The sequence below is a fragment of the Benincasa hispida genome, chromosome 9 (assembly GCF_027475165.1).
Source record: "Benincasa hispida cultivar pf3 chromosome 9, pf3_genome.v1.1, whole genome shotgun sequence".
NCBI classification, from domain to species: Eukaryota; Viridiplantae; Streptophyta; class Magnoliopsida; order Cucurbitales; family Cucurbitaceae; genus Benincasa; species Benincasa hispida.
This window is the reverse complement of record NC_143486.1, coordinates 10,600,232-10,625,585: the sequence shown is the minus strand read 5'-3', so window position 1 is coordinate 10,625,585 and position 25,354 is coordinate 10,600,232. Positions and strand designations below refer to the sequence as shown.

General features: G+C 33.7%; 1 protein-coding gene and 1 pseudogene across 3 annotated transcripts; one reads left to right on the top strand and one right to left on the bottom strand.

Annotated features, from left to right (window-relative positions):
• The first annotated feature begins 1,092 nt into the window (after positions 1-1,092).
• On the top strand, positions 1,093-1,204 carry LOC120087454 (small nucleolar RNA R71; annotated as a pseudogene).
• Positions 1,205-20,008: 18,804 nt separating this feature from the next.
• On the bottom strand, positions 20,009-22,728 carry LOC120086316 (Calcium-binding EF-hand family protein). 3 transcript variants are annotated; one of them, XM_039042892.2, is made up of 7 exons: positions 22,393-22,728; positions 22,138-22,256; positions 21,911-22,035; positions 21,696-21,792; positions 20,818-20,927; positions 20,356-20,430; positions 20,009-20,279 (listed from the first exon to the last, which is right to left on the bottom strand). In XM_039042892.2, exons 2-7 carry the CDS (start codon positions 22,205-22,207, stop codon positions 20,229-20,231), a joined length of 528 nt encoding a protein of 175 aa, XP_038898820.1. In that variant the 5' UTR covers positions 22,208-22,256; positions 22,393-22,728; the 3' UTR covers positions 20,009-20,228. The 3 variants fall into 3 exon arrangements, with proteins under 3 accessions (XP_038898820.1, XP_038898822.1, XP_038898821.1); XM_039042894.2 differs by having other exon boundaries at positions 21,911-22,039; positions 22,393-22,668; XM_039042893.2 differs by having other exon boundaries at positions 22,138-22,233; positions 22,393-22,546.
• Between the last annotated feature and the right edge of the window lie 2,626 nt (positions 22,729-25,354).

The window sequence follows — 25,354 nt, the reverse complement described above, 5'->3', positions numbered from 1 at the left end:
TAACTTCTAGAAATATTTCATGAGGTGACTTTTCTAGGATTAAGTTGATTCTAGTATATATGAAAAAAATAGAAGCATGTTTTTCATCATTAAAATCATAATTCGCAAAAAGACAGCATGCGGTGACTAACTAAATTTATCAATATTAAAGGATTGCGGTAATCAAAGAGGACGTGGTGATAAAACTTTTAAAACTAAAATGCGATGCGAAAGTGCAAAATTTGAAATAAAGTGAAGGAAGAATACAACCCCCAAATTTGCATTGTCACTGCATTATGTGTTGATGCATCCTTCTTTACGGTGATCTATCTTATTTGGATTGCAGTGACGGAGTAAGATAAGTTGCTTCTTCGTGTAACACCTGTGCAATCCTGTGCCTCGATGGTTTACCGCAATGATTCAGCACGATCGCTTATTTTTTTTTTTTTTTAGAATGAGAAGTAAAATGCAAGTAGATAAATAATAACAACAAATTGATGAAAGTTCATGAAGTATTGATGTAGAAAATGGATATTCAAAAGAGTTGCGTCCTTGACGAGGTTGAAATAACTCAGGGACTGCTTATTTCAAGCTGGTCTTTACACAAGTGGCCCTTCTCTCTGCGCCACTAGTTGGAAGTTTTGTTGTTGATTTTTCCACGCAAAATTTGGGTGGTTTCTCCACCCGGGGTTGTATGTATCGGAATATGGATTGTTCTTTATGAAGCATATTGACTGTGGGTTTACTGGGCATTTTTCCATTGCGTGAGCGTCTCCGCAAATGACACAACTTGTGGTCATTTGAGCAATTGCGTTGACCTGCCCTTTCTTCGCTCCCGTGTTATTAATTACGATGCCTTGAATCAAACTCATCATCGCAGTCATCTGGTTCTGCATGGATTCGATGGCCCCGTTGTTTGTGCCATTATCTTTAATTTTTAATCTTTGATCACTTTCCTGTCAATCCTCGTGATTTTTGGAAATGCGATCAAGTATACTCTTTGCCTCCTCATATGTTTTGTCGAGTAGACCACCAGCGGCTGCCGCATTGGCAGCGGTCTGTGAAGAGGGATTTAGTCTTTGGTAAAAGATCTCTATCTACAGGTAGTCTGGTAAGCCATTATGTGGACAGTCTCTTACCAGCCGCTTGAACCTCGCCCAGGCATCACTGAGCGATTCATCATTTTCTTGTTCAAAATTTGTTATTAGTTTCCTTTGTTGAGCATTTTCGGTTGGTAGGAAATATTTCTTTATAAACTTTTCGACGACTTGTTCCTATGAAGTTATCTCCCCCAGTTCGAGAGAATATGCCCGTTTTCTTGCCTGATCACACAAGGAAAACGGGAATAGAGTGAGTCGAACTTCCTCGGTTGAGATATTCAAGAACACAAAAGTGTTGCAGATTTCTCGGTTGAGATATTCAAGAACACAAAAGTGTTGCTTTCGAAGCTTCGTGAGCGTGCGGGTCTTCGCCACGCCTTCCTCCAAACTGCCCAACAGCCTGGATCATCTACAACATTACCGAATTCATTTCAAACCTCGATCCATCTAACGTCGGCCTCATGATTCCTGGAGAGAAATCATAGAGGTAGGAGACGCATAGTCCCAAATGGGTCTATTGCGGTCATTCGCCAGAAGGATGGAGTTAGCCATTATATTATTTGCGTTTGCGGCCCTTGCTTCCGGTTGTTCCACCATTCTTGGTGTTCTCTCTTATTGTTGGCAGTTGTCTTTTAGTCTGCGTTGAAATTTTCTCTCAATCTTTGGGTCGTAATTCACCAGAAATTGAAAGTCTGCAAAGAAATCAGAAAAATTACCGTTAGCACACTATTTTACCGAAGTCCCTAGCAACGACGCCAAAAACTTGATGCATTGTTTTATGATGTGGAATTATGAATGAAATGCGATGATGCGTTGTTTTATGATGTGGAATTATGGATGAAGATGCGATGAGTATGCAGTGAATAGGTTGAGAAGGGTTTTGGCTAACACTTCCTAGGATGCATTCATGCTATGCGATCATGCAACACACATACAATAGTAAACCACCTCTCGATGCGAATGCTACGGCTTCTAATGCTAGAACGCATGCGATATATGCGATAAGTCTACAGGGCCTACACATAAGTCTCTATTCCTATTTATGCGATGACAAAATGACATCCACACAAATAATGCGACCACATAATATCATACCTATCTCTAGGCTGTATGCGATGCAGGTTGACAAACAGAGCTTATCTTTAAGTCCCTATCTCTTTCTTATGCCGATCTAATCTCGCTCTCTCGAGTCTAGATTCTAACCTAGCTCTCTTGAGTCATTAGGTTCTTTCTTTAGACTCTCTCTCGAGTAGCTCTAAAGGGGTGTTGGGTACAAAATAAAACAAGACAACTAGCGTCATGTTAGGTTAGTTCTTCTTAACCCATTCGATTAGTTTAGCTACTTATGTGTGCTAAGAGAGTGAACAGATGTAGAATAAGAAATTCCATTGTATAAATATAAAGTTGAAGTACAGAATAACAATGCAAGACGAGAATAAAGAGCCTGGTAGCAATCTCTTGCTTCCCAGGCTTTTACACTATTTTTCTACTTGTGTTCAAAAGATAATCTTGCTCTCGCGAGAGTCGGCCCGCTCTCTGCTTTTACACCTCAGTGTTCTCTCTCGAGTTGTCTTGAGCGATCTTCCGGCGTCTCGGCTCTTCTCTTGCTCCACCTTAAAACAAAAAAGAAAACTATGGACAAGGCTAAAGACTGGAAAAATTCTCTAAGTGTTCGAACTTGTGAATGTGTGAACCCTTTTTCTGAAGGATGCCTTTGATATTTATAGAGCTTATGGGGTGAAAGGCGGCGAATGGGATGTCTTTAATTCTCTGACTAATACGCCAAATATTTGTCACCGAAAGCCTGGATGTAGTTGTTATCGTTAATGGCTGTCAACTTAATTCGGATTCGACTGTCATCAGCTTTTTATCCCATCGTGATTAATTATGCCTTTCACTAGATGCGTCCACCAAGTTACGCCGGCTCTATGCGGCAATCTTTCTTGAGCATATGTTTGCGAACATAAATCATCGCAAAGCCTTGCGGTAATGCTATGCTCGTCCGTTGATCTCTTGTGATCGCTCTTTTCACCTTGCGTCAACGCATATTCTGCATAAAAACACAAAAATCAATTGTTTCTATGCGATGAACGCATGCGACCACAATGTTGTAAACTTAATGCTTTTGGACGCAATTTAACATATTTTATCAGCGCAAGACAGCATTGTTCAAGAACTTAGCACTATGATAACATGCATTTCTGCCTGTTATCAATCGTTTCAAAAAATGAAAACGATTTTCAACTTGTATCCCGCCGGTTACCTTAACTTCGCTGCCCACGTTCCCACTTACAAAACGTGAAAATTGGTTAATATTAAATAATTAATCAATTAATTTATTTAATAAATATAATCATATTATATTTATATCCTATAGTTTGATATCGTATATCTACTATAGTATTTTTTCTATATTTAATATAAATTATATTTATATCTAATTTCCTCCAAAATAATGTATCTCATACATTTAACCAATTATATCATATATAATTAGCCATTCCAATTATATCATATATAATTGTACTTCCTCTTGTCAATTTGAACATTTCAAATTAACCCAAATATTGGTTCTCGACTTTATCCAAGCTACTCAGGTGACCTAATGGACCTATGGCTCGAAGCTCCAATGGTATGTGAATAGCTGACTAAACTCTTTAGCCACGAGATTCACCATCTATTAACTGTCAGTGATTCCACTAAAGACCAATAACTGGACTCTTCTTACCACAGATATATTTCTATGTCTATTGGATATAACCAATCATGAGTACGATGACCCTTCATAGATGCTCATAAATATAGCTGGGCCAATTTACCGTTTTGCCCCTACAGTTACATCTCACTCCTTAAGTACCACTGATTCCTCTAATGAATAATACAACATAGTCCAACTATGTGTGAACACCTCTCAGGCCAGGAGAAGGTGTGTGGCACCACATCGTTAAAGCCTCGGAATCAGCCCTTAAGGGAGCCATTTATCTACTTACCCTTGCCTCGGGGAAGGAGTGAATTGTCTTGTGTAGTTGAGTTCCCAGCTCCCAAACCAGACGTATCCCCAAAATGGTAGGTTTGAATCGGCGACTTGGCCACTCGCACCCATACAAATCAAAGGACCACTCTCAATGGCAGGAGTTCCCAACTCACTTAGGATTGAGGTCATGTTACCTATGGTCATCCTAGTGAAGTGAAGTCTCTATCATGAACGGTGTTATATAACGAGACATTAACACTTCGTGGTCAGGTCTTATACAAACTCTTTTTATAGGACGCCCCCGCTCGCATGTCCCCAACACAAATGATCAGGATCAAATCATCTGTGACAAGTCACAACACTTGTGACCATTCCACAAAGCGGGCCGCATCCGTAGCATTACCAGGATAAGGTTTCCCTCCTATATCCATATACTACAGACCATTTTGGTTATCACTCAAGACATGATCCACTTGTATGTCACCACATACATGCTTGAGTCACATACAGATAACCAGGGTTTTGATGTTTATTGGTTTGTGGTAAAGCAACTAAAACAAGTAAATGAGCAAAACAACAAGATGTGAAGTAAATATCATATATTAACAATCACAGATGTTTGTATGTACTGTTTACAAACTACAGGACACGAGACTTTAGGGCATCAACCCCAACAACAGAAATATATATGTAGTGAGAAGAGTGCAGTTGTGAGTCTTTAGTGGAATGTACCCACAGTTAACGAATATTAATTAATTTGGTTAATGAGTTTAGCCAATTAATCTCACATCATTGGAGTTTCCGATCTACAGGTCCATTAGGCCCCCTTCCTAGCTTGTAAAGGGTATTGAGGTCATTTGTCATTAAATTGAATTTGAAATGTTCAAATTCAGAATTGGGAATTTTTTAATATATATTTATACATTTTAATATAAAGTTTAATTTTAGACATTATTATTAATTTTGGATATGATTCAAAATTAATAAATGAGAGAACGAAATATTTGAAAGGAGTTCAAATATTAATTTAATATGAATAATATTCATATTGAAAACTATATGTTAAAAATAATATGCATTGGATGCGCATTAAAACTAAAGGTTAAATGAGAGAAATATATTTGAATATGATTCAAATGGGAAATTTAAATTAAATATGTGATATTTAATTGGATGATTAATTAAATTGATGAAATCAAAACATAGGTTAAAATTAATGCATATTAGATGCATATTAACACTATAGGTTATGTAAGAGGGAACCATTTAAATATGTTTAAATGACTATTGGTTTTTATTTATTTAATTTAATTAAATAATTAGTTTTGTTTTATTTTAATTAAATAAAATGCAATTTCCTAAGTAGGGGAGTTACTAGAGACATGGGATGAATCTCACATCTCCTCATTTTCACCTTCTCTTTTATTCTCTTTGTATCAAAACAAAAGAAGAAAAAAAGCTGTGAAGATCAATTTGATTGATGAGAAAATTCTCTGCATTTCTTTTTCTTCTTCCTCTCAATACCAAAAAGAAAAAAAAGGAGAATCCCACAATTCTCATGTCTCAATTTTCCTGCAAGAATAAGGAGGACTCCAAGTGGTGGTGCTCATTCTCAATTCGTACAAATTCCACAGAATTCCCAAAAGATTTGCAATGTAGGTTTTTTTTCTTGTATAATTAGGCTTTTGGGAATCACATGCTCAATCTATTTGTACTGCTTTATTCCAATGCAAAATTGTTCCATTCTAAATATCAATTTTAAATACGTTTAGATTCTGTGTTTTGGCTTCCGCTGTGTTGGTTTTCATCCCATCACTTGGTATAGAGCCAAATCGTATTATAAATTTGGCCATTTATTTTATTATTACTTTCATTGGTTTGGTAGGATTTACTGCATTATAAATATTATAGTTTGCAATTGAATGTTTTCTGCAATATTTGTCCTTAGATTTACTATTTTGATATGATCAATATAAAGACCCCTGTACTTTTTAGGCATTATTATTGTAAATCATTCCTTTGTAAGTCTGGATCTAGAATTAGGGTTCGTGTCGATGAAGATCGAGAACATTTTGGCCAAAAAAATGGAAATTCTACTGACATTCTTCATCCATGCACAATTCTGCAGATAATTAGGGTTAGCAAAGCGGATCCGGTTTGACTGTGGTTCAATTGGTGGTCCGATTTGGTTAGGTTGGCTTCGTTCGTAGGTTGGTGGTCCGGTTCAGGTTAGTCTGGTCCGATTCTAGAGTGGCAGAAGAAAGGATAAAATTAGCTAAATTAGTGTAATTTATTGCTTTATTTTATCCTAGGGCAAAAAATTGCAAGTTTATTTATTATTTAAATGCTTTGTGGATGTCATTTAAATAACTCTCACTTTAGGTTAAGCATGTTCATGCATTTTTTGTATATTGTAAGTGTTATAATGTATAGTATGAAATCAATGGTTTATAATTTCAAGATTTATTTAATGTATGTGATATGTTAAATATATGAAATTGGAGAAACATGTTGCGTGATATTAACTAGAAAATATAATTAGTTATATTTACTACTGTATATGAATATGCTTGGTTGATTTTCAAAATATTATATAAGTGTTATATTTAATTAGAAATCAATATGCATTGAGTATGACACATGAAATGCATTTATATGGTTTAATTTTAAAATTAAAATATGATTATTAATTAATTAAAACCATAGTGAGTATGTTATAGGACTAATCATTAAAATTTGTAATAGTTATAAAAATTAATGATTAGCAACTATTAACCTATAACAAAGAGTTGCATGCAAACATAGGATCTTAGGAAAAATAATTTATTATTTTTAGATATTTTAAAATATAGACCTAAGATCACATTTCTAATTAGATTAGAATAATTACTTAGTTTCTTTTAAAATAGTTTTAAAATTAACTAAGTAGGACTAATAGGATCAAGGTTATAAAGGAACTCAATCGGTACAGTTTTGTCTAGACTGGAGGTATTTAAGTTGATGGTTTACATAACACTCCTAATTGGGAATTGGATTTGAACTTGAGTTGAATTAACCGAGGTCCTATTAGTATGAAATATCACTAGGGAAATTAAATGGTTTAATACACCTAGAACTTTAGTATAAAGACCTTATTATAAGAGTTATGATAGGCATAGACTTAGATAGATTCATTAGCCGAAATTTAGCTAAGTATAACAAAATCTAAAATAATTAGAACAATTTAGTGGGAGAAAAATGGTATATATGATATATCGTTTTTAAGCTCTCATGTCCCTAAGAGTTCACACCGTGAGATCCATGCTCAGCTTCATGTCGCCTTGGGCGCGACTTCCCTTTGGAAAGTGTTTGCATGAGTTAATATCAAGGTGAATAGGGGAAATGTTCATAGTAAGTGGGAAAAGGACACTGTGAACGTATCCTACGATCTTCTTCAGTAGTTTCCATCGTGAGATTCTTATGATTTGCCTGCGTGTCATCCTAGAGCGACCATCCCTTCGGAGGGTCTAATCATAGGTTTCGGAACAACGCAAACTCCAGAAATGGATAGGATTTCTTAGGTTAATTTTCAACAATTGTCTTTCCTAACGATAGCCTGTTGAAGCGTACCTCTGATTAAAAAATGAAAAGATCACACTTACAAGATGAATTAAGCGAGTTAATGAATCCTTGACCAAACTAATGGTAGCTAAGAGCTATAGGAATAAGAATTATTATGGAATTAGTAATTAATTGAGATAGTCTCAATTCAGAGGAGGGATAGTTGATCACCTTTGGTGGTTGTTGTCCTAAACCTCTGAAGTATCGTTGCAAAAATCAAATCAATAGTTTATTTAGGATTCTATGATTGCTTGTTTTTTGCTAATCTGATTGGATATTTTTTGTGATGGGTTAAGGCAAAGATAGCTAAAATATTCATTTGTTCATTTGTTTTTTAGCATGTCTTCCTCAATTATCGCCCTACTTAAAATTGAAAAACTAACTGGAGATAATTAAGTGACTTGGAAATCTAACTTGAATACGATTTTAGTTATAGATGATCTATGATTTGTCTTAACTGAGGAGTGTCTTCAGGTCCCCACTCATAATGCACCCCTAAATGTTAGGGATGCATATGACTGCTAGACAAAGACCAATGAAAAGGCCCAAGTCTATATCTTGGTGAATCTGTCTGACGTATTCAACAAGAAACATGAGGCCATGCTCACTGCTCGTGAGATCATGGAGTCCCTCCAGGGTATGTTTGGAAAACCATCCATTCATATCTGACATGATGCCCTCAAATATGTTTATAATGCATGTTCGAAGGAAGGCCAATAAGTTAGAGAACATGTTCTCAATCTGATGGTCTAGTTCAACGTGGCTGAAATGAACAGTATAGTCATTGATGAGCAAAGTCAGGTGTCTTTTATTCTGGAATCTCTCCCGAAGAGCTTTCTTCAATTCTGCAGCAATGTGGTTATGAATAAAATCCAGTACACTATAACGACTCCCCTAAGTGAGTTGCAGACCTACCACTCTCTTATGAAACGTAAGGAACTGGTAGAAGGAGAGGCGAATGTTGCCCATTCCATAAAGTTCCATAAGGGTTCATCCTCAGGAACTAAGTCTGTACCCTAATCTTCAGAAGAAGAAGGAAAGAAAGGGGAAGACTCCCTCTGCTAGGGGCCAAGGTGGCTGACAAAGGCAAGTGCTTCCACTGCAATATGGAAGGTCACTGGAAGCGGAACTGCCCAAAGTACCTTATTGAGAAGAAGAAGGAAAAGGAAGGTAAATGTGATTTACTTGTTTTAGAAACATGTTTAGTGAAAAATGACCACAATGTCTGGATACTTGATTCAGAAGCCACTGATCATGTTTGTTCTTCGTTATAGGGAACTAGTTTCTTAGAGTAGCTTGCTAAGTGTGAAATGACGCTCAAGATTGGAACTGGAGATGCCATTTCAGCTCGTGCAGTGAGAGTTGCTAGGTTATTTTTTGGAAATAGATTTTTATTTTTAGAAAATTTGTATATAGTTCCTAAAATGAAGAGGAACTTAATATCTATTTCTTGTTTAATTGAACAGTTGTATTCCATAAAATTTTCATGTAATGAAGTGTTCATTTAAAGAAATAGTGTACATATTTGTTTAGCAAAACTAGAAAACAACTTGTATGTATTAAGGCCAATTGAAACAAAAACACTTTTAAATCATGAGATGTTTAAAACTGATAAAATGCAAAGAATTTCTCCAAGTAAAAATAATACTTATCTTTGGCACTTAAGATTAGGTCACATTAATCTCGATAGGATCAAGAGATTGGTAAAGAATGGACTTCTAAGTGAGTTAGAAGATGATTAATTACCTCCATGTGAATCTTGTCTTGAGGGTAAAATGACTAAAAGACCTTTTAGTAGAAAAGGTTATAGAGCCAAAGAGACTTAAAGCTCATACATTTGGATCTTTGTGGTCCAATGAATGTAAAAGTTCGAGGAGAGTACGAATACTTCATCTCTTTTATAGATGATTATTCAAGGTATGGTTACTTATACCTAATGGAACATAAGTCTGAAGCCTTTGAAAATTCAAGGAGTATAAGGCTAAAGTTGAAATTCTGTTAGATAAGACTATTAAAACACTTCGATCTGATCGAGGTGTAGAACACATGGATTTAAGATTCCAAGATTATATGATAGAACATGGAATCCAATCTCAACTCTCAGCACCTGATACATCTAAAAAAAACAGTGTATTGGAAAGGAGAAATAGAACTTTGTTAGACATGGTTTGTTCTATGATGAGCTATGCTCAATTGCCTAGCTTGTTTTGGGGGTATGTAGTAGAGACTGCAGTTTATATCTTGAACAATGTTTCTTCGAAGAGTGTTTCTGAAACACCTTTCGAGTTATGGAGGGGGTGTAAACCTAGTTTGCGCTACTTTAGAATCTGGGGTTGTTCAACACATGTGCTAGTGAAAAATCATAAGAAATTGGAACCTCGTTCTAGATTATGCCAATTTGTTAGTTACCCTAAGGAAACAGGAGGTGGTCTATTCTTCAATCCACAAGAAAACAAAAGTGTTTGTATTGACCAATGCTACATTGTTGGAAGAAGACCACATCAGAGATCATAAACCACGAAGCAAATTAGTATTAAATGAAGCTACTGAAGAATCAACAAGGGTTGTTGATGATGATGCTGGTCCTTCATCAAGAGTTAATGAAAGGACTAGCACTTCAAGTCAGTCTCGTCCTTTTCATCGTTGAGAGTGTCTCGACGTACTGGGAGGGTTGTAGCACAACCTAACCGTTACTTGGGTTTAACTGAAACTCAACTCGTCATACCAGATGATGACGAGGATCTATTATCTTATAGGCAGGTAATGAATGACATAAACAAAGATCAATAGGTCAAAGCCATGGACTTTAAACCGGAGTCAATGTACTTCAATTCAATATGGGATCTTATAGATCTACCTGAAAGGGTTAAACTTATAGAGTGTAAATGGATCTACAAGAGAAAGAGAGATGTAACTGGGAAGGTACAGACCTTCAAAACTAGACTCATAGCAAAGGGTTATATCTAAAAGGAAGGTGTTAACTATAAGGAAACTTATTCCCTGTTGCTATGCTTAAATCTATACGAATTTTCTTATCCATAGCCACATATTATGAAAAATGGATGTTAAGACAACCTTTCTGAATGACAATCTTGAAGAGAATATATTTATGTCTCAATCCGAGGGGTTTATAGCCCAAGGTCAGAAGTAAAAAGTTTGCAAACTGATTCGATCAATTTATGGATTGAAACAGGCATCCAGATCTTGGAATATTAGGTTTGATACTGTAATCAAATCTTTTGGCTTTGACCAAAGTGTTGATGAGCCTTGTGTTTACAAGAAGATCATCAACGATAAAGTAGTTTTCTTAGTACTTTATGTGGACGATATCCTACTCATTAGGAATGATGTAGAATATCTTACTGATTTTAAAAAGTGGCTAGTAGTCAAATTCCAAATGAAAGATTTGGGAGAGACATAGTACGTTCTTGGGATCCAAATAATTAGGGATTGTAAGAATAGAACGCTAGCTATGTCTCAAACAACTTATATTGAAAAGATGTTGATTCGATATTCGATGTAGAACTCTAAGAAAGGTTTATTGCCTTTCAGGCATGAAGTTTATTTTTCAGAGGAACAATATCCTAAGACATCTTAAGAAGTTAAGGACATGAGACGTATTCCCTATGCCTTAACTATGGGCAGCTTAATATATGTTATGTTTCGCATTGGACCTCACATTTGTTATGCAATGGGAATAGTCAGTAGGTACCAATCCAATCTAGGGTTAGACCACTGGTCTGTGGTTAAGAATATCCTCAAGTATCTTAGGAGAACGAGGGACTATATGCTAGTGTATGGAATTAAGGATTTGATCCTTACGGGATACACGGACTCTAATTTTCAAACTGACAAGGATTTTAGGAAGTCCATGTCAGGATCAGTGTTCACCCTGAACGAAGGAGCTGTAGTATGGCGTAACATCAAGCAATGATACATTGCAGACTCAACCATAGAGGCTGAGTATGTAGCTATTTATGAAGCAGCAAAGAAGGTAGTTTGGCTAAGGAAATTCCTAAGTGATTTGGAAGTTGTTCCAAACATGAACTTGTCGATCACCTTGTACTGCAACAACAGCGAGACTATGGCCAACTCGAAAGAACCTCGTAGCCATAAATGAGGAAAGCACATTAAGAAGAAGTTTCACCTAATACGGGAGATTGTACAACGAGAAGATGTGATCGTAATAAAGATTGCTTTGGAGCACAACATTGCCAACCCATTTACGAAAGCTCTCTCAATCAAAGTGTTTGAGAGTCATCTAGAGAATCTAGGTCTACGAGATATGTACATTGTGTAATCTAGGGCAAGTGGGACATGTGTAATGGGTATGAGATACCCTAGTTTATTGTATTTTGCTCTGTATTTGTAACATCCCCGTCGTTCCGTGTAATGTACATCCCACTAATTAGAGTTTTAGTTCAAGTAGGAGTTTTTTTGGGTTTTATACCCTAAAACTCATAGATAGTGAATGTAATTAAATGATCGTTATTAATAAATAGTTATTACTATTTTTTTCAATAAGTGTTATTGATGTTTTATTTAATTTTGTCTTATTAATCCTAAAATCCAATAAACTAACATCGTAGGCTATCTTATGAGTCTTGAACTGTATGTAGAGACATATAGGAATCAATGTTCAAGATACAACCTAAAGGATCTATAGTATAGGGGCAAGGTTGGGTACCTTATCCTGGTAACACTATGGATACGACCCACTTTATATTTGATACAAACACAGTGATCCAACACTTTCGTATAGGAAGCGAGTGGGGGTATCCTAGGCAATGAGTTTATACAAGACTGGATTGCGAAGTAGTAACCACTAGATGTAACTCCATTGACTAGTTAGGTTTCTATTTCAATAGGATGGCCTGGGCAACTTAGTCTTACTCCTGGATATATTATGACCTCCTGTTCACGAGGGATTGTCCTTTGATTTATATGGGTGAGAGTGGTCAGTTCGCTGACTCAACATGCCTTCCATTTTGGGGATAGGACCGAGTAGATAGCTGGGAACATAATCATACAAGATGGATTTCACTTCTTCCTGACTTCAAGATAAGTAGATGAGTGTTTCCTTAAGTGGTGTCTCCGAGACTTGAACAAAGAGTTCTATCCTTTCACTGGTTCTAGAGGGGTTTCTGTTTAATGGTTGGATCATAAATAGGTTGTTCATTAGAGGAGCCCTAATACTTAAGGATGTAGAGGTAACCCAGGGGTAAAATGATAATTTGACCCAACTAGTGTTACAAATACTCTTGAAGGACCAACCTATTTTTATTGGTCTATATCCGTGGACACTTAAACATATTTATAGTGAGAAAAGTGCAACTATGGGTCTTTAGTGGAGTGTACCCACAGTTAAGGAATATTGATTAATTTGGTTAATAAGTTTAGCCAATTAATCTCACATCGTTGGTGCTTTCGATCTGTAGGTCTATTAGGCCTTCTTCCTAGCTTGTAAAGGGTATTGAGGTAATTTGTCATTAAATTGAATTTGAAATTTTCAAATTCAGAATTGAGAATTTTTAATATATGTGTTGGGATTAGTGTCCTAATTCTCCCGGAATCTCGTTGTTTTGTAAAGATACACATTGTTTGATGAATAAAATAAGTGTTATTTAATTCTGGCATTTACTCATATCTAATAAACAAAGCTCCTTGGTTATCTTATATGAACTTAAGCATGTATATGTGATATACAAATGGATCATGCCTTAAGTGATAACCCAAATTGGTATGTAGTATAAGGATTAAGGTGAGATACCTAATCTTGGTGACACTACGGATACGACCCACTTTGTAGAGGTTTGCAAGTGTTGTAAACTACTACAGATGGTAGATCATGACCATTCATGTGGAGACGTGCGAGCGGAGATGTTCTATACAAAGAGTTTGTATAATATCTGGACCACGAGATGACTAGACTCTGTATATAACATCGTTGATACTAGAAACTTTCATCGCACCTAAACGACCATAGGTGACACGATCTCAATCCTGAGTGTTTTGGAACTCCTACCTTTGAGGGCGAACCTTTGATTAATATGGGTGAGAGTGGCCAGATTGCCAACTCAACATGCCTACCTTTTTGGGGACTTGTCTGATCTGGGAGCTAGGAACTCAATCTACAAGATGGAATTCACTCATTTCCCGAAGTAAGGATAAGTAGAGAGATTGCTCCCTTAAAGACTGATTCCAAGACTTGAACATAGTGGCCACAACTTCTCTTTGGAAGAGAAGACTCATTCATAGTAGGACTATGACTTATGTTCATTAGAGGGGTCAGTGGTACTTAAGGAGTTAGATGTAACTATAGGGGCATAACGGTTATTGGCTGAGTTGTACTTAAGAGTGATCTGTGAAGGGTTGTCGCACTTCTGATTGGTTAAGATGGACACATAATATATCTGTGGTAAGGAGAGTTCAACTATCGGTCTTTAGTGGAGTACCTGGCAGTTAACGGATGGTGGATCCCGTGACTAAAGAGTTTAGTCAGTTATTCACGTACCGTTGGAGCTTCGAGCTATAGGTCCATAAGATCCCCTTGGTAGCTCAATGGATTCAGTTGAGGATCAGTTCTTGGTGTTGATTTGAAACGTTCAAATTAGCAAGAGGTATTTTGATTATATATGATATAATCGGTATGATGTATGAGATACATCTAGTGGAGGATTAATACAAATAAGATTTACATTAAGTACCATAGAATAGAAAAAGAATTATGATTTATATGTTTCATGAGATGAAATATTAAAACTATAGGTTATAAATATAGTATAATAAGTTGGTTATTATTTATATTTATAATAATATTAATTATTGGATAATTAAATCTTTTTCTAATAACCAATTGAGTGGGAGGTTATTGCTGGTTCATGGTAACCGTGAGATAAAAGAAAAATTGTTTTCCTATTTTTAGTAAGTTTTTGGGAAAAAATTGTTTTGAGTTTTCTCTCTCGCAAAAAGAAACTCACGGAGCTTGTCAAGTAAATATCGATTTACTAAGCGACAGCTTGAGCGAAGTAAACGATCGTGTAGTGTTTTGTAGGTGACAGACACGGTACTAAGCAATGAGCTAAACAATCGCTTAGCTTTTGCTAGACGATCGCTTAGCTTTTGCTAGACGATCGCTTAGCTTTAGCTAAACGATTGGGCACCAAACTATGCGATAAGTTTCTGTCTTCTTTCACTTGCCCAATCATGTACACGATTGTTCCTTCCTTCTTCTTATGCCTCAAACCAAGTCCACACAGAGCCTACCCTCTGGATTCTCACACTGAGAATACCAAGGTAACCTTCTTGGTGGTGTCATACTCAACTCGATACTAAAGAGGTTATGTGGAGCCCGTTTGTGTTTCTGGGGAGTTCGTAACTGAGGCGATCGCTGAGGACGAGTGCGAAGTGTTCATGCAGTGCTACGGTCGTGTTATTCGAGCGTTCGAAATTGCTGTGTTCGAGCGTTCGTGAGCAAGGAGCGTGGAGACGAGTCGACAAACATTCGTAGCATTCTCCTTGTTCATTTGTAGTTTTCATGCTGCAATTTCTGTATTGATTACATAACTATATGTTTTGTTTACGACTGTAATTTGTAATGTTCATTCATGATTGTAATTTGGAATGATCTATTTTCCGCTACTCATGGAAATCTCGGATTCGATTTCCTTCAATATGTTGATACATTTTAATACAAAGTTTGATTTTAGACTTTATTATTAATTTTGGATATGATTCAAAATTAATAAATGGGAGAACAAAATATTTGAAAGAAGTTCAAATATTCATTTAATATGAATAAGATTCATATTAAAAACTATAGGTTAAAAATAATGTGCATTGGATGCGCATTAAAACTTTATGTTAAATGAGAGAAATATATTTGAATATGATTCCAATGGGAAATTTAAATTAAATATATAATATTAGATTGGATGATTAATTAATTTAATTGAACTTTGAATTTAATTAAATTAATTAAATTAAAACTATATGTTAAAATGCATATTAGATGCGCATTAACGCTATAGATTATGTCAAAGGGAACTAAATTATTTATATGGTTATTGGTGAAGGTTAATTTGATCGATGATTCTGTTCTCTCTAATAGGGAGGACTCCAAGTGGTGGTGCCCATTCCCAATTCGTACAAAATCTACAAAATTCCCAAAAGATTTGTATTGCAGGTTTTTTCCTGTATAATTAGGTTTTTGGGTATTGCATGCTTAATTTATTTTTTCTGTTTATTCCAATGCAAAATTATTCGGTTTTAAATGACAATTTTAAATATGTTTGGATTCTGTGTTTTGACTTCCGCTGTGCCTAAGGTTTTCATAAATCATGGTTAAACAACTTTGATTAATGTTTATTGAACACTTCAATAAACTTCAATCAACCATTGCTGGTAACAAATCTATCTAATTCACCTTTTCATATAAGTTCTGATGTTACGTTTCCGTCAACTTAAATACCCTAGAACCAACCTTAGACAAAAGGTCCCTTATAGATACATTTGTTACGAATTTAATCTTTTAATTAATAATCAATTTAATTCTATTAAACTGATTAAAAAAATTAAACTTAATTTCTAATCTTATTAGAAAAGTGATCTTAGGTCTATGTGAATCATATTTTAAAACTTATTTTTAAAAAAATGAATTTAAACTAAGGTTTGCATACAATTCTGAATTATCAATTTTATTTCTAATTTCATTTAATTATAACTTTTGTAAAATAAATGAAATAAATTAAAATCATACATTTTCATTTATTGACATATTTAGTAAATTATAACAATTATAAATTACCTAAGGTAATGTTATGCATCATGCAATTCCATTTTATTACTAACTATATATAACATGTATATAATAAGGTAATGAAATATTTAATAACATTCATCCATACATATATAAAACTATATATTATGACACTTATAATATAAATGATGCATGACAATGTTATTAATGTATGCAAACATATAGTATAACACTTATATTATATGTATGATGCATGAGCATGCTATAAAAAAAAATAATGCAATTATATATATTATAACATTTATAATATAAATGATGCATGAAATTAAATGCATATTCTATGGTGGAATTTTATGCTATATGACATACAATATGACATATATATATAAATTAAAATCATGCATCAAATGCATAATTAATAAAATAATCATTGGACTGAGATTCGATACTTAAATGATTAATTAAATTAATGTACCACTTATATTAATTTAATTAATAAAAAATATCTATTACAAAATTATTAGTCAACCGGTTCAAAACAAGCAAACCATGCCTTGAATTGCACGAACCAAACCGCCCAGCCTTCGAACCGGTCAAGAATCAACCGAACCAACCAAACTGGATAGGAACTAGCTGAGCCATGAACCGAACCGGACGCGGACCAGAATATTCTTTCCGTCTCGCAGCGTCGCAATGCTACGGATAGAACATTCCATTCGCCCAATCGCAGCGATGCAATGCTAGGGCACAACGCTGTAATACTACTCTACAGAATGCACTATACAATTGCAATCTTCTTTGAAATTCCTCCGATTTTGGCCCTGTCTTCTTCAGAATTCCACCAAAATAGCCACAAACAACTCAAGACTTTAAATTACATACTCGATTGCAAACAAATTGCCCTAAACACATGAGCCCTTACAAATTAAATTGTAAATTGAAAGCCATTAAAAAACTGTGTCAATCCCGAAAACATCCAATAATCATAATCATTCATCAGTAACATATTCATCACATGAATTAATTGACAAAATGTATCCCATGAAACTTAAAAATCATTATGAAAATTTGGAAAAAATTTGGGCAAAAAACCTGTCTATGATACCAATTGAAGGAACTGGGGAAGGTCCTTGAGCAGAAATGGGGATTGGTCCCAAATCCCAATTTTTACAAAACGCACAGTTTTATAGAATCAAACAAAATATTATGCATTAAACAAAAAATACAACATGTTAATATCAATTGAGAAAAGAGAAAAAGGGATAAGAATCCTTTACATTTGAAGAACTTTTCTTCAAAAAATCCTTCTCCAAAATCGTCACATACGAAACGAACAAAATATTCAAATGAATACCATCACGAATGAGTCATCTGTATTTTCTAAGATGAGAATCACAGGAGTTTCGTGGGCTCTATGATTTTTGGTGAGGGAAAGATTATTGAAAGAGGAGAAGAAAGATTGGGGAAAATATTTTTTCTGAGAACTATTCTATATCTACTTCCTCTCTGTCAAAACCAAAAAGAAGAATAAAAACCAATCCCAACCAAATCTCCCACTCAGCACGTGTGTTGAGAGAGAATAGAAGAAGGAAGTTATTTCACTCCCATTAATTTAAATAAAATAAAATAAAACTAAAATTAATAGGTTATATATATATATATATATATATATACACACACATATATAATAACTAATTTATTATATATATATATACATAACTTATGTTATATCACATATAACATATAAACTATAGTTTCTATATTGTATCAAATACAATATAACTTATAGTTCAAATTCTTTCACCAATGACATTTAATATAAATTCTATTTATATTAAATTTAATTATATGAATCCAATTTACATAATTAATATTTGAATCATATTCAAATATTTATTTCTTCTCTAATAAACTTTATATTATAATGTATAAAATATATTATAATCATTAATCATATATAATTAAATTAAATTAATTATAATACATATAATTAATTCCCTTAATTAATTTGAACAATTCAAATTAATCAAAAGTTGATTCTCATTTAATCTTATTGAGCTATAGAGTGAATCTCATGGACCTATAGATTGAAGCTCCAATGATACTTGAATAATTAATTAAACTCTTTAGTTAATTTATTCATCATCCATTAACTGTTGACATTCCACTAAAGACCAACAGTTGCACTCTTTGCACTACAGATAGGCCAAAATTACCGTTTTGCCCTTGTAGTTACATCTAACTCCTTAAGTATCACTGATCCCATTAATGAACAATAAATCATAGTCTATCTGTGACTAAACCCCTCTAGGACCAGGAGGGAGTATGGCGCCACATTGTTCAAACCTCGGAATCAGCCCTTAAGAGAGCAATTTATCTACTTACCCAGATCTCGGGGAAGGAATGAATTTTATCTTGTGTAGCTTTGTTCCTAGCTCCCTAATCAAACGAATCCCCAAAATGGTAGGTTCGTTGAGTTGGCCACTCTCACCCATACAAATCAAAAGACCGCCTTCTTAGGCAGGAGTTCACAACTCATTTAGGATTCAGATCATGTCACCTATGGTCATCCTGGAGAAATGTAAGTCTCTATTATGAACGTCGTTATATAATGAGACTAGTAAGTTTGTGGTCTAGTCTTATACAAACTTCTTTGTATAGAATACCTCCGCTCACATGTCTCCACATGAATGATCAGGATCAGATCATTTGTAGCACTTTACAACAATTGTAACATCTACAAAGTGGGCCGCATTCGTATTGTCACTAGGATAAGGTATCCAGCCTTATCCATCGACCACAGACCATTTAGGTTATCACTTAAACATAATCCACCTGTATGTCTCTACATATATGTTTAAGTTACAGAAGATAACATTGGATGTTAGTTTATTAGTTTGTGGGTTTAATGCTACTAAAAGTCAAATAAAACATCTCATATTTTTTTAAATAAATAAAAAGCTTTGTACAATACAATTACAAACTACAGGATCCTACGAGATTTAGGGCATCAACCTCAACAAACGAGACAGATGAGAGCAAGACCGGATAGGGCGAGATGGGCGAGAGGGGAAGAAGATGACTCATTGTTCTATGAATATTTGCAAATGGATTATCAGTGAGAGGGAGAGCGAGATCGAGAGTGAGTGTGAGGAATGCTTTTTCGCGTACGCGCGAGTCTATTTTGGTAATTTCACCTGAATCTGACGTCAGCTGAGATTCATTTAATTTTTTTTAAAAATTGGGTCATTTGACATTTTCGGCCCAATTTTGGGTCATCCGTACAAATTTTCTATGATATTTCTCCCTAAAAGTTAAAAATTTGATCTCCACCCTCGAAGTTGTACTAAAAAAATAATTATAAAAACAACTAATAAAAATAATTATAAAAAGAAGAAATTTGAGAAAGCTGAGAACAGAGGATATTTTTGTTTGATTTCCACTTCTCTTTGCAGATTATAACTGTATAAACTGATAAATTAGGTTTTTTGTTATTTTGAAAAGATAAATTAGTGTGGTTAGATATTTCAATGAAATCATGTAGTTTGTTGTTTTATCTGCGTTGACATTTGTGAGTCGACATTGATTTGATCTCAGTTACAAAAGGAAATCATTGATTGACATTATTGATAGTTTCTTTACAAATTATGAAAAAGAAAAGGGCAGTCTCTTCCATTACAACTTTCTGCAACAGAGATGAACTGAAGCAGATGTGTACATTCTGGTCTAAGTTCTGAATGGAACATCACAAACTTCATTTTACTTGAGACTCCTTGTGTTTAACTTTTTTCTTGAAAGTGAATTAACAAATCAACAACTAATCGACTGGAACTTCTACATCCATTTTTATGCCTGAATTACCAAGAACCTGCAAAAGAATTACAAAAAATGAAGAACGTTAAACTAGATAAATTAAGAACTATGCAAAAGAGTTTATCAAGCACCTTAATAAAGTCATCGAGTGTCAACTGAGAGTTTCTTGTATAGCCTGCTTCTTGTAATAGTTGGCACAAGACTTGCTGCAAGGGAAGGGAGAAACTATTATACTCCTGCCCAATCTAACAGGGGTTCGTTTATGAAGGTGAAAAGAAATAATATGAGCACAAAGCGAAAGATTCAGTTATTCTACTTCATGTGTTAGGAGTGGATCAAATTTGTTCCTTTTGAGCAGAGTAAGCACTGTCGATGCCTTTCACAAGCAGGAATATAATAATGGAGAAATCAACTTCATTTTATTAGATTACTCGATGCACCAAATAACTGAACGGATTGATGTCTCAGAGGTTTTATGTGCTACGTTTATTATACTTGATGAATCACTTTGCGTTCTCAGATGACAGTTAAGTTGAAAACGCAATATAGATACAAAATGTAAAAGTAAAACTAAGGGAAGGAAGATGCCATACCTCTCTCTGCTCGTCGGAGATGAATGGACCCGACAAATCCCGAAGCACTTCAATTATATCATTGAAAGACACCTTTCCATTGCAGTCGGCATCATATACCTTGAAAATAACTGAAATAAAGAGACACTGGCAATTATTAATACGAAATAACTGTCTCAAAGTAGTTTTCTACGGTGACAAAATTCCTTGACAGAGTATTTCAGAGCCATGATAATTGAAGTCAATTTAATGGGTTAGTGTGAGTTCATGAGAAAAAGTTTTAGTCGCCTAACCTATAACCTGTATGATATCTGGGTTATCTTACTGGGTGTTTGGCCGGTCAACTTCATAAGTAGGTGTTAAATAATTCAACTCCACCGACCTCAATAATGTTTACTATTGAAGTTTGTACATTTACCAAGAAACTCAATCTTCCCCTCTTTCTCTTTCTTGCACATTTATCAAAGAACTTCATCTTCACAACTATGTACCCCAAATACAAACTTACTAACTCCAACATATTTACTCTAGACTCCATAACCCAACTAAACGCCCCAAAAATCCTATCAGTGACAACTTATGCTAGAACATCTTAGATATCAACAATTATAACTTATAAATCAGCTTCATGAGACGAAGTTGCTCCAATATACTCGAGGGAGGCATGACTAAAAAGTTTCATGACTTCCAAGTAGAAACGTGTGACAAGTTTTCCCTTTCCCTGTATAACATTATTGACCTTTAGGCTTAAACATCAAACTTCACTACTACTGACTGCAAGAAAAATGATCGCCAGGGATCTCTTATGTTTTAAATAAGCATTGATTTTCAACTAGAACACTCAACCTTATCCAAAACCAGCAAAAAAGTGAACAAGCAGCAGCAAGACATGTACTTACATTCAATCTTATGTTGCACACTAGCTTTAGCACTGAATGCTGACAAGAAAGCCACAAAATCCTTAAAATTCAAGCCATCAACCATCTTGAGCAGACGCTGAAGAAAACAAAGATATCACTCGCTAATAAGTGGCATCAATGACACAACCAACACATAAAAAAGATTCAATTTCAAGGTTGAATGATGGAACAAGAATAAAATTTCAATTCAAAACCTGAGAAAGTGGATTCATAGCAAATTCAGGAACTGAAAGGAACTCATCAGCTGAAATAAACCCCTTGGCATTTCTATCAAGTTGGCAGAATCTCTGATACAAGGACACTATTTCCTGTTGGGAGACTAACTTAAACACGAGCAAATAGTAAGAGAAAGTAAGCTAACTAAACCACTCACATAAACAAAAGAAAGAAATCAAGGAAGACAAGGATAAAATTAACCCACAAAGTTTATTGCAGTGCTCTTGAACTTCTTCAATATCATATTGAGTGAGCATCGATGAAGCATTCCCCATGAATTCTCAATCCAAATGCCCAATTTCTAAAAGACACTAAGAAATCAATCTGAGAAAACCCACATAAAAACCATCAATCAAATCAATCTTCAAACACAGACAGAAACAGAATAAAACAAATAACACCCTCAAACTGTAACAATTTTCGAAAAGTGAAAATGGGGAAAAGGGAAAGAAGAACAGACCTGAAAATCACAGCTGATCTGATAATGGGCAGTACCCAAATTGGGGATTCTTTTACTTCCTCACAGCGGATATAGAAATAGAATAAACCCAGCTGAAGCTTTCACCTGGACATCATCGAGACTCTAAAAAGGCCTAGATAAGCTTTTATTGCCTCATATTTGTTGTGATCGAAGGCGACGAAGATTTCCCCCCTTTGATTCTGTCCAATTGAGCATAAGGGCATCGCTAATCTTGATGCTATTTTCGATATTAGTGGGAATTTGATGGTGAAGATGCGATAAATTTATGTGGGTTGGTAAAATTTTATATTTTTTTCCGAAGGAAAAAACAGGGTTAAGGAAAAATTTACAATAATTAGTTGAATTTATAAATGAAATGGTACGTCAAGACAGTAGTCTGAAACGCGATGATGTTGGGGCCGGTGACGGTGAGGAACAAACAACAAATTATAAATTTATAATTAATTTGTTCTATAGGCAAAAGTTTAAAATTTTGTTTGAAATTAGGTTTTTTTAAAAGAAAATAATCAATCTGAAATTAAAAATTACCTACTTTGAAGTAAATGTTATATGATACGTTAAGCAATTAAATGACATTTTTTAAAAAAATAATATTTTAGTTTCTATAGTTTGAAATAGTTTGAAATTTGTTTACCATATATTTCTTATTCATAGTGTATTTTCAAATATTTAATTTTAATTTTTATATTTTCAATAAATATTAAAGTTAATTTCTCAATATTTATTTTACGTTTGGTCCTTGAGTTCTCAGAATATATTTTTTGTCTCTGACTTTTTAAAATATGTGCATTTAGTCATGTTTTCAAAATTTACTTTTTTAGTCCCGAAGTTTTTGAAAATATGTTTAAAAGGTCCATGAACTATTTTCTATTTTCACTTCATATAATTATGTAAAATTTTGAATTACAAAAATATGTTTAAAAAATAATTTTAGAGTGAAGAGGTAATCTTAAAAATATCAATTTGTAATTTAAAATAATAATAAAAAATTAATGTGAGACTTTTTAAATCTATTTTTAAAGACTTAGGGACTAGAAAGGTATGCTTTGAAAACTTAGCAACCAATTGAAACTATTCTAAAAAATTTAGGGATTGAAAAGGTAATTTTTCCTATTTTTGTTGATATTAGTTAAATAATAATATCAAATTTCATGCTAGGATATACAGTAAGTGAATATGTATTCAAAATTTATAGTAAAATTGCAAATAGATAACAAAAAATTCTTAAAAAATTAACAATAAACTATAAATAGGAACTTAATTTAAGTTTCATTGAAAATACATGAACTGGAATTAGACATTTCAAAGTACGTGGGCTAACATAGATTCAGATAAATTACATTTTTTTTAGATTATTATTATTATTTCGAGGAAAAGGAAAACCAAAACAAACTACAAAATAACATCCCAAGACATTAACAACGTAAACCGCTCAGGATAAAGAGATTGAAAAAAGCAAGATTCACTCTTCCACGGCCTTTTGTGCCACTAGCTATACTTATTCATTAGAAACATCATCTTCACATGTGTACTCTTTTTCAAATATCGGATTTAACGAAGGGGGCATTTTTTTAATCTTCTTTTTTCCCTAATTAAACAAGTAGAGAAAAATTGAGGAATAAATCTACCCACATCTGATGATTGATATATTATAGTTTTCAAAGGAAATTCTAATGGAAGGTCTAAATTAATTTACTTACAAAAGTTTAGGAGTTTCGATACAATGATGAATTTTCAAATGAGTAAAAATGATGGCAATCATGTTTTTCAAATGAATTCTAATGAAGAAAGTAAGTTGATACACATGTGAAAATTAAGAGTTATAATTAATACAATTATATAATTTTAATTCACACACCCTATAAAATTGTTTAAATAAAATTTTTGCACTAAAATGATGCAACTCAATAACAATTGACGTTTATTATAGTTTAAAGGTTTAAATCTCTATGCTTCTATTTATGGTACTAAAAAAATCGATTTTTTTTTCTCTCTTTTTAAAAAATATATATTTTTAATGAATTTGGTTTCAAGTAGACTAATTATTAATTTAGTTTTCACTGAATAACATTTATTTGATCATTAATGCTAATAATTAATAAATCAAGTTTTATTAGTTATTTTATTTTTTCTCACAACATTAACATAAAACATATTATCAAATTATTGCTAATCTACCATTATTGCTAATCTACCATGAGAGGCAATAAAATATTTTACACCTATAGAATTGAATATCAAAGCTAAATTCAATACACCGACCTAACTAATATCAAATAAGGTAGAGAAGAAAAATAAAATTATAGATTTCATTTAGGCCAATATAACATATATAACTTAGTAGTATGGCATATTTCCCTAAATAGTTGTAGGTTAAAACTCCAACTCTCATATATGATGTAATATTCTAATTAAACAAAAGTTATATAGGCACTATATAAAACTATGAAGCATAGACACAAATACGGCTACAAGATATGGATACGATCGGATACGACGATTCGTCAATTTCTAAAAAACTAAGATACGGATATGTCTAAGAATGCATCATTTTTTTATATATTTTTTTAATATATATATATTTTTAAAAAACAAGGACTTGATACGTTGAAAATATATTTTTCTTTTTCTTTAAAAAAATTTAGGATATAGATAAATTTAGCATACAAGTTAATAACAATAGCATATATAAAATACAAATACTGTAATACAAAAAAAAAAAAAAAAAAAAAACAACATCTAAGATGTTGAAGTATAATAGTTAATAAAATGCAATAGAAAAGTGACCTATATTGTAAAGAAGAAGAAGAAGAAGAAGATTAGATGGAGAAATATGAAGATAAACGAAGAACTTCTTCATTGAATTGTTGAAGATAGCCAAATGGTTTATATTTTGGTGGACTTTGTGGGGACTCAAATGTGAAGATGAAGATTAGATAAT

Coding starts and splice junctions, on each gene's coding strand:
- LOC120086316 (XM_039042892.2), bottom strand. CDS start 22,207: ATGGGGAATGCTTCATCGATGCTCACTCAATATGATATTGAAGAAGTT. Junction 22,036..22,137: donor AGAGCACTGCAATAAACTTT/GTGGGTTAATTT, acceptor TGTTTAAGTTAG/TCTCCCAACAGGAAATAGTG. Junction 20,280..20,355: donor CACTCGATGACTTTATTAAG/GTGCTTGATAAA, acceptor ATTCTTTTGCAG/GTTCTTGGTAATTCAGGCAT.